Source organism: Gekko japonicus, unplaced genomic scaffold (genome assembly GCF_001447785.1).
Source record: "Gekko japonicus isolate JY-2015 unplaced genomic scaffold, Gekko_japonicus_V1.1 scaffold615, whole genome shotgun sequence".
Lineage (NCBI taxonomy): Eukaryota > Metazoa > Chordata > Lepidosauria > Squamata > Gekkonidae > Gekko > Gekko japonicus.
The window spans coordinates 16,175-25,341 of NW_015161969.1; the positions used below are offsets into that span (position 1 = coordinate 16,175).

The 9,167-nt window shown below is 47.2% G+C and overlaps 1 protein-coding gene across 1 annotated transcript in view; it reads left to right on the forward strand.

Moving 5' to 3' along the window:
- Positions 1–8,950, forward strand: part of PITX1 (paired-like homeodomain 1) — a 14,831-nt gene extending 5,881 nt beyond the window's left edge. The window contains exon 3 of the mRNA XM_015429653.1: positions 8,293–8,950. Coding sequence (XP_015285139.1) covers positions 8,293–8,820 — 528 coding nt within the window. The 3' untranslated portion in view covers positions 8,821–8,950. The remainder of the gene's footprint in view (positions 1–8,292) is intronic.
- Positions 8,951–9,167: the final 217 nt, after the last annotated feature.

A 9,167-nucleotide genomic window follows, 5' to 3' on the forward strand; every position in this document is an offset into this window, starting at 1 on the left:
AAAGAGAGGAAATCCGGGGAAGGGGACACACGCAAGAGGTGCCTTGTTTTAATACCTCTTCTTGTCACCGTGAACCATCTTTCGTCAATTTTGCTGGTTTTAAAATATGCCAGAGAAGATCTGCGGAGAGCAAAGTGTCGTCAAGATTATATGGCGTATGAAATTAGGACATGCAACCGTACTGTGGCCCGTGCGAGGAGCCGGACCAAGGTCTCAGTGTGGCGGGCAGCAACAGAGGCCGGGAATGGGGAAAGTACAGGATGAGGCCGACTCTCTGTTTGGCCCCCGGCAGCCGAGCCCACATTCCAATAAAATCGATTGGGGTCCACAGCGGGTTATAAGTACATAAATAACAGCTCGACTCCACGCAAGTCTACGTGGAAGTAAATTTGCCTGAAAACGCTGAATAAGCCAGCAGCCCGATTCTGCACTCCCATGTAGATGTTCTTGGGGATTACGGAATCAGTGGGATTTACTCCCAAGTAAACATAGCTAAACAGCATGGGAAACAACGGTACTTAATCGCGAAAAAGCGGGTATAGAACCTGGAAATAAGCCCCATTGGGGGAAGTACTTCTGAGCAAACGTTCTGAGGGATCGCGGTATTGTGTGCGTGTGTGAACTCGAGTTCCCATGAGATGCGGCTAGGTCAGGGCCCATTGGGTGCAATCCCAGGAAAGGTAGTAAATTCGGCAGAGATGTGTTGGGAATGAACGTGTGGAAATGGGGTGTTTCTTCTCCAGCCCAGCCGGCCAAAGGGAAGTTGCCCCTAAGAAATTTGGGGAGAGACCTTGCACGGCGATCTCCCAAGAGAAGAGAAGTGGGGCTCTTCTCCGAATTAATTCCCACCCCCACCCCCCAATTACATTCAAACACAGCCTAATCCCGGTACAGGGGGTGGGAACCAATCTCCAGTCGGGTCGCCAGCAAGTGTCCCTTTCTGTGGCCTGGGGAAAAAACACGAGACTTGGCCAGGAGAGCCATCCTTCAGGATTTACTGTTCTCTCCTGGATTAATTAAATGCAGCCATTTAATACCGAGCAGGAAATCTATTTTCTCTTTGGGCGATTGTTGGGGGAGAAAGGGACCGCAGGCATCCGGGTAAACACCCTTTATGAAAGCGCTCTTTTTCATGGGGCCAAGGGGGGATTTCCCCCCCCCCTTAAAGACAAGTTTAATGTTACCATCAGATCTGGAACGCCTGGAGTTCCTGCTCGACTCTGGAGAGGGGAGGGGGGCTTGGGGGGAGGTGTTCCTCGCGAGTTTAATTACGGCTGGCCAGAGAGGCCATGTTTAGCGACTTTCTATTTTCCAGTCTTAGTCAGATTTCGCGTTTTGGTGGAGAAGAAGGTTTCTATGGCGAGACGAAAATCAAATAAGGCCACCATTGCGGGTGAAAGAATCAGAGGAGAACTGAATGTAGTGTCCTATTTCATGGCTTCCCCTAGGAAAAGGTCACCGAGCGTTGGGTAGAGGATCAAGCCCTACATTCACAGTGCAGTATTCCTAAACTGCGCATGCGCTTAATTGTAGCGATGGACAGAAGGGAGTTACTGCAGTTTCTACAACAGTTATGGGCGTAAATTGCACTTAGGTTTTTATAAAATATGTTCCGTTTTCGAATTCACGAAAACTTTGCAATTGCACAAGGAAGTGACCTCTGCTTCAAATGGGCACGATCCATCCCTTCCAAATCCAGTCGTTTTAAATCGACCGGATTAAGCACCTACTTAACTTTCTTCGGTAGCACGAAACGTCGGTGGATCGTGCCTATTGCACGGGAGTAGGTCCCAGGAAAAGTGCTCCTTTCACTTGATGTGACTTTTTTTTTTTTTGCTCAAAAGGCTGTCCTGTTATGTGCACGTGTCCGTCTATAATTTACATGCCGTTCTTAAGGGGAAAACGCGTAGAGGATACACGTGAAACGCCTAGTTTTAGATCGATTTTATTTCGCGCCATCTATTATAGCGGTCTGTAGGTAGCTTTAGCATTAGCGGTCTGAGTCATATTTGCTTGTAACCGATGGTGCCCCTGATTACTCATTTAATTTCCCTAGGGCTGCAGGGTTGGAATTCAAGTCAGTGGATTGCACCGTCAATGTGCACAATCAGTCCACGGATTTTGGTTTAAATATACGGTCCGTAACCACCACCACCACCCCGTTTCCACCAGAAGGACATCGATTTGCAAATAGATTTGCTTCCAAATCAAGGGATCTTCTTTTGCAAGCCTCTGTACTCCTGGACTGCCTACAAAAGGCTAATCGGTCTACCGATCGACGAGGGTTCGGGCCGGCTTGCCTTCGGCTCCCAGTTCAACAAGTACAGACTTGCAGAGCTGCCGTTTTCGGTTGCACAGGTTGCTTCTGTTGGGCTGCGGTCACACACGCTACATAATCCACTTTCAGTACACTTTCCAACTGGGTTTTGCCAGTTCGCACAGTAATCCTGTTGGAATGTGCACTGAAAGTGGATTATTTAGTGTGTGTGACTGTAGCCTTGGTGTGTTTTCGTGGTGGTCCACAGCCTGCAGTTCAGCGTCTTAACCACTTGAGCCACCACAGCTGTTTTTTTTCCTGGGGTTTTTTTTTTTTTTTTTTGGTCAGGCTTCCTTGAGGGTCCACCCCCTCGAGTTCTCATTCTGGGGCCTTTCCTTGCATGGGGCTTTTGGAAGAAGGAATGAGTCCTTCCAGCGTCGGAGGTGTGGGTGTGTTTAATCCCACGGTTGAGCAGGGCTATTATTATGCATTTTAGCCCATTGAAGCCAATGTCAAAAAACGCCTATTAAATCGAATGGTTCTGGTTTAGGGCCTCCTAAAGCCTCTTAAAGGCCTCTAACAAATGACCACCCCCAAAGAGGCTGGGCGATTTAGGATCTTAGTCTTAACAGGTTTGGGGATCGAGCTGCTGGAGATGGGGGAACCTTAGCGACTGGAAGCGTTTTTCAAATAAGGAAGGGGGGGAACCACCCCGCTTTTTGTGGCTGTCACCAAAGGCAGGATCTCAGAAAATAATGAGCGGCATTATTGTGAAAAGAGCATTACAGCTACAAATAGTGTGTACATTTATTGGGGAGTAACTCTGACTGAAATTAGTCGGACTTTTTTCCGATTAAACGCGGATAGGACCCAGCTGCATGCTTCATTTTTATAGCTTAGCATTTAACCTAATGTTGGTCCCAAGCCAACCGCGTTAAACATTTTAAGCCTAACTGATGTCAAAGAGGGAGATTTACAGCAGGATCTCATGCTTATTCCCAAGTAGCCGTGCACAGAAATGCAGCTCTAAACACAGTCACATTGTAATCAGAGGCACAATTATTATTATTATTTTAAAAGATCTAAACTTGTTCAGGTGATCTTCCGAAATTCGACGGCGAACGGAGCAGAAGAAGCTCCTAGAGTAAGATCTCGAACCTAACACTACCCACAAGGGTAGCCATGTTAGTCTGTTCCAGCAAAATAAAACATAAATCCAGTGGCACTTAAATTTATTCCAGCATAAACTTTCTTGAGTCTGAACTCTCTTCTTCAGAGATCATCTGATGAAGTGATTCCCGACGGACGAACCTTTAAGTGGAAGTAAAGTTTGTTAGTCTTTTAAGTGCCACTGGACGCTTTTGTTTTGCTAACAATATTTAGAAGGAAGTCTGGAGTACGAATGGAAGACAATTGAGTTTATTTCACACACACACCCCGGATTAGACAGACTTCCATGCAAATTTTGTTGAGGTTCAAAATTTTAAAAATTAAAATCGGGCGTAAATTGGGGGACACTGGTGGAAGAATTCCCCAAGATTCCCCGCTCCCAACCTTCCGTTCTTCCCTGTCCTCAGCCTCTTGTAGACATTTTGTGATGCTGCGTTAAAGTTTCTCAAATCCTGCCATAATTTGCTAGGACGACCTTTTCTTTAAAATGTCTAGAAGCCATCATTAAAAGCTATTACCCTCATTTTCAGGAAATTCCTGTCTGGAAGCAGCTTCTGAGAACTGAATTACAGGTTTTGAGCATGTTGCCTTCTTCGTTTCCCCTTTCCCCTTTTTTTTTTTGGCCGGAATTCTCCCCCTGCCCATATTCTTCCCCCTCGAAATTCGTCCTGCTGCTCCCCCGTGTGTTAATTGGTTGCTGCCCTTAAAGTCTCCTGAAAAGCACAGAAAACGTGAACACGAAGTCCACATGATACAATTCCTCCCCTTTGGGACAGAGCCGGGAGAGGATCTGCCGTAAAGAGAATGAATGGTTGTACAGAGCAAGGGAAATCGCTCTCCGGAATTCGATTGGATGGCCTGAATGTCTCCGGAATGTGATTTAGCCAGCGCCGAGATAGGGGGCAACCCCACGTATAAACAGGGCGATGGTGTGGAGGCTGTTTTTTGTTTTTTTCCCATCAGATGGGGGAACATTTTTAACTTGAAGGGCCAGCCATGGATTATGCAGCCTAGAAAAACAATCCGTTTGCGTCCGTTATGAATTAGGCTTTTTTTCATATTTCCTGAGCCCTAGATTTTAATGAAAGGGAACGGAAAAGCATTTTCCTAAAGATGCTCTTTCCTAAAAAAAAACACACACACAACAACAACATCAGGGTTTCTATCCTCCCCCTCTTAGGGGAGGGGACTGATCCTAGGAGCTGTCTCACCCTCCGCCCCAGTTCAGCAACAAAGCAAGAAATGCTGATAATTAAGTAAGAAGGCAAAGCCTGCCTGGGTTCAAAAGGCAGGAGATGTAGGTTGCTTGTGCATTGTGCATGCACTTTAGGCGTACTGCTAATCCATCCCTCCTTTTTACGATCTGTAAGGAGAGACTTCCATTACGAAGCATCCCTGTATTGGGAAAAGCACACCAGCCACAGCCTCACACCAGGATCAGAACAAGAAGGTTTACTCTCACATAAAAGACCATCTGCAGGTGGTGAGATGCCAGGCCGACCTAGCAGCCTGTAGGAAGAGACTGATCAAGATTCAGGAGGACAAGATGGAAAAGGCTTACAAAATACTATACAGGTACAAACGGAGGCTTTAGGCTTACCATATTGAGAAGTACAAAAAGAACTTCCGCCTGGCAGATCTCTCTGTGTAGCTGGAGAGAAATCATGCTTGGGACCGGGTAGCACCTATTGTGAGAGCCGTTCTGCACAGGGCAACTTTCTCCAGGGCCTTTAAAAGGCACTAGAGGTCTACGGAAAGAGGGGGACTGAAATCTTTTAACAGAGCCTGACGCAGTTGCAAAGAAATGCAGGATTCTTCCATAAGAAATAAAAAGACACTCAAAATAAAGAGGACGTAGCTAAATAAAATTAAGTGTTTCTGTGGGCATTAATAGTTGACTAGAGAAAAGCACTGTTGTGAAAACACAGCTCCATGAGGAAAGAGCTGATAAGGTATCATCTGCAAAGAGTTCTGATGCAACAAGATGGTCTCTAGAAGAAGTATAAAACCACCTGCTAGTTTTTTTTTAAAAAGCAAACTGTAAAATGGAGCATCCTATGCAAAGTAGGGGGGGTCATACCCATTCCCCTTTTTCCTTGTATGAGAAGAAGCAGGATTCCCTTACAGCCTCCAAGCTATCATAAGTGTGACAGGCAGATTAGTTAATAAAATTCTTAATTGTAACAATTGTGTTCTAATCCTCCCCCCCCCAATGATTGGTGCTAAGCCTGAAGGTGCATCACCACTGCAAGAGCGCAAACTCAACTTGGGCTGGGGTTACACACACTAAACAATCCACTTCCAATCTACTTTCCAACTGGATTTTGCCAGCTCACACAATAAAATCCAGTTTGAAAGTGCACTGAAAGCGGATTATTTGGTGTGTGTGACTGCAGCCTTGATGTGCCAAACCAGCTACACACACACCCTAAAGTCTTTTCATTCCATTCTGCCTCCAAAGCCACCAGAAAGTCCTCAACTTCGTGCAACATTGCAATGGCTGGTCCCCCAACAGTAAAATTTCGAAGGCAATGGGAGTCAACAATGCTCGGTTGAAGTCCGTATCAGTATTAATCTTAATTATTGATCTTGTACAATTATGGTTGCATCTGCTTATTATTGAAACCATTTTGACTTTTGGGTATACAAGTCTATGAAGGGGTAGTCTATATTCTGGATCCCTGCATTTATGATAGTCCATAAGCAGCTCAGTCCATTGATTTCATTAAGTTTAGGTATGCCTAAATGTATAGGATTTGTCTAGAGATCTATAAGAAAGACAGTGACTTCTCTTCAGTACACCCAAAAGGCTGAGGTTCTGGTAATGAATGCACTGATTTGAATTTAATCTACTCGATTAAAAACCAATTAATTAACTAAATCTGTAATCAGCTGGCAGCCAGTGTCTGTTGTTGTTGTCGTGTCCGCCCCCCCCCCTTCCCGAAGAAAATCCGCAACCGCTTTTATTACATTGACCCTCTTTGAGTGGCAACTGCTCCATTGGGTGGAGCTAAGTTGGGTGGGTGCCCTGACCAGGATAACTCCGGGTTAGCCCGGTCTCGGAAGCTAAGCAGGGCCGGTCCTAGCTACTATTTGGATGAGAGACCTCCAAGGAATACCAGGGGGGTGATGCGGATGCAGTCAATGGCAAACCACCTCTGAATATCTCTTGCCTTGAACATCCTACCAGGTCGCCATAAATCAGGTGTGGTCTATCAGATTCTGCATTGTCGCAGAACTGCAAAGTCTTCCTGCTTTGCAGACTGAGGGACAACAGTCATCGCCAGTGTGCTAATCTACAGCAAAGAGAGGAGCAGAATGCAGCCTCCCGTTTACAGATTGCTTTTCCCCTGTACCTTGTCCACAGCAGTTTATTTTACCAAATGTTTGGGTGAACTGTAGCACAATAGTACGAAGCATATTTTCCACAAAGTGAGCCTACATATTTATATAAATTCAGGCACCTTCCACAGCCCCTTCATTGTACTGGAGGCTTAAGGGGTGGAGGGAGGGCAACCTTACAGTCTGGGACGTGTCTCCAACGCACTTGGAGGTCACTAAGGGGTAATTCGGTTTAAAACGGCATTGTGAATCCCGGAGCCTATTAGTACTACTAGAGCAGAGATAAAACCGCGTGAAGGTGTGTTTTTGTTTTTGTTTAGCTTGCGGAGAGAATGGCCGCGATCACACACGCTAAATAATCCACTTTCAGTGCACTTTCCAACTGGATTTTGCCAGTTCACACAGCAAAATCCATCTGGAAAGTGCACTGAAAGCAGATTGAAAGTGGACTATTTAGTGTGTGTGATCGCAGACATAGACAAGCAGATCTCTGGGGAGCAGGAGGCAAGGTGGGGTGGGGGGAGCAGATGTATTTATTTATTTATTATACTCGATTTTTCAGCCGCCGTTCTCTGCAAGCAAGGCTCAGGTGGGCTTACATCAAAGATAAATACAATATGGCTGCGATCACACACAATAAATAATCCACTTTTTTAAAATAATATTTTTTATTTTTAAAAAACATACCAAACATACATGGGGGAAAATCTTTTCCCTTCGTATCTTTAACAAACTGGTGCCTAATTTATCATACATTTATGTAATTCACCTTATATCATCTGCAAATATATCAAGTTTATACTTTATATGTCCGCAACAAGTTTTAAATGTCTATATTGTTTACTTAGTATAGTCTTCAAGCCAGTTATAAAATCTTGACCATGTATTTTCAAATGTAGTTTCTGGTTGTCCTTTGGAAATTAAAGTTAGTTTGTCCATTTCCGCTGTTTCGAAAATTTTATTTAAAATTTCTTCTCTCGAAGGTGTTTCTGTTCTTCTTCAATATTTAGCATAGAGTATTCTGGCAGTTGTAATCAAATACAATATGAATAAATAATCCACTTTCAATCAGCTTTCAGTGCACTTTCCAGATGGATTTTGCTGTGTGAACTGGCAAAATCCAGTTGGAAAGTGCATTGAAAGTGGATTATTTAGTGCGTGTGATCGCAGCCATTGATTGAATTAAAACAGCATTAAAAGACTTAAAAGCAGTCATAAAAACAGCACTAAACCCAAGATGAGGATACTTTCCAGCAGCCCCCCCCCAGGTGGAGGGGATATGTGGGAATAAAGGGGGGGGGCTGGAGTATGATAACGTTAGAGGGCCAGACGGTCGCTGTGCAAACTGGGCGAGGGGAGCCCGTCCGTTTCTCGGGAGGAGACGGGGATTCTGACCGAGGCGCCGGCGCGGGGCTGGACTGGCGAGGGGATGGGAGGGGGCCCTTCTCCGCGCCCCCTCGGATGCCGTCTCAGCCCCGCGGGCCTGCTTTTCTCTCTCCCTCTCCCCCCACCCCCGGCTGCAGGTGTGGTTCAAGAACCGGAGGGCCAAGTGGCGGAAGCGGGAGCGCAACCAGCAGATGGACCTGTGCAAGAACGGCTACGTGCCGCAGTTCAGCGGCCTGATGCAGCCCTACGAGGACATGTACGCCGGCTACCCGTCCAACTACTGGCACGCCAAGAGCCTGGCGCCGGCGCCGCTCTCCTCGAAGAGCTTCACCTTCTTCAACTCCATGAGCCCGCTCTCCTCGGCCCAGTCCATGTTCTCGGCGCCCAGCACGCTGCCCTCCATGAGCATGCCCTCCTCCATGGGGCCCTCGGCCGTGCCCAACGCCGCCGGCCTCAACAACCTCAGCGGCTCCTCGCTCAACACGGCCATGTCCTCGCCCGCCTGCCCCTACGGCCCGCCCGCCTCCCCCTACAGCGTCTACCGGGACACGTGCAGCTCCAGCCTGGCCAGCCTCCGCCTCAAGTCCAAGCAGCACTCGAACTTCGGCTACAGCAGCCTCCAGAGCCCCGGCGCCACCCTCAACGCCTGCCAGTACAACAGCTGACCGGCGCCGGGGCCAGGCGGGCGCCCCGCAGCAGCAGCAGCAGGAGGAGGGCGGCGAGGGGGACGGGCGCCACCAGGCGGGCCACGCGGGACGGCAGTCGCCGGCGAGGAGACGCCCGGAGCGAACCTGAATGACCATGGATGAGTTGCAATCTTTTTCTTTCTTTTTTTTCTCTCCTCTGGATGATGCGGGTTTTGTACGTGTGTGTTTACTTGAACTTGCACAGGACTTTCTTCTTCGATCACTTCGGGGGGCGGGGGAGGGAAGGTCAGAAAGAAGGCGTCGGCGATTAAATATTGAAACTCTGCAAGGAAAGTCATCCCGCGAAGGGTCAACCACTTCAGCTA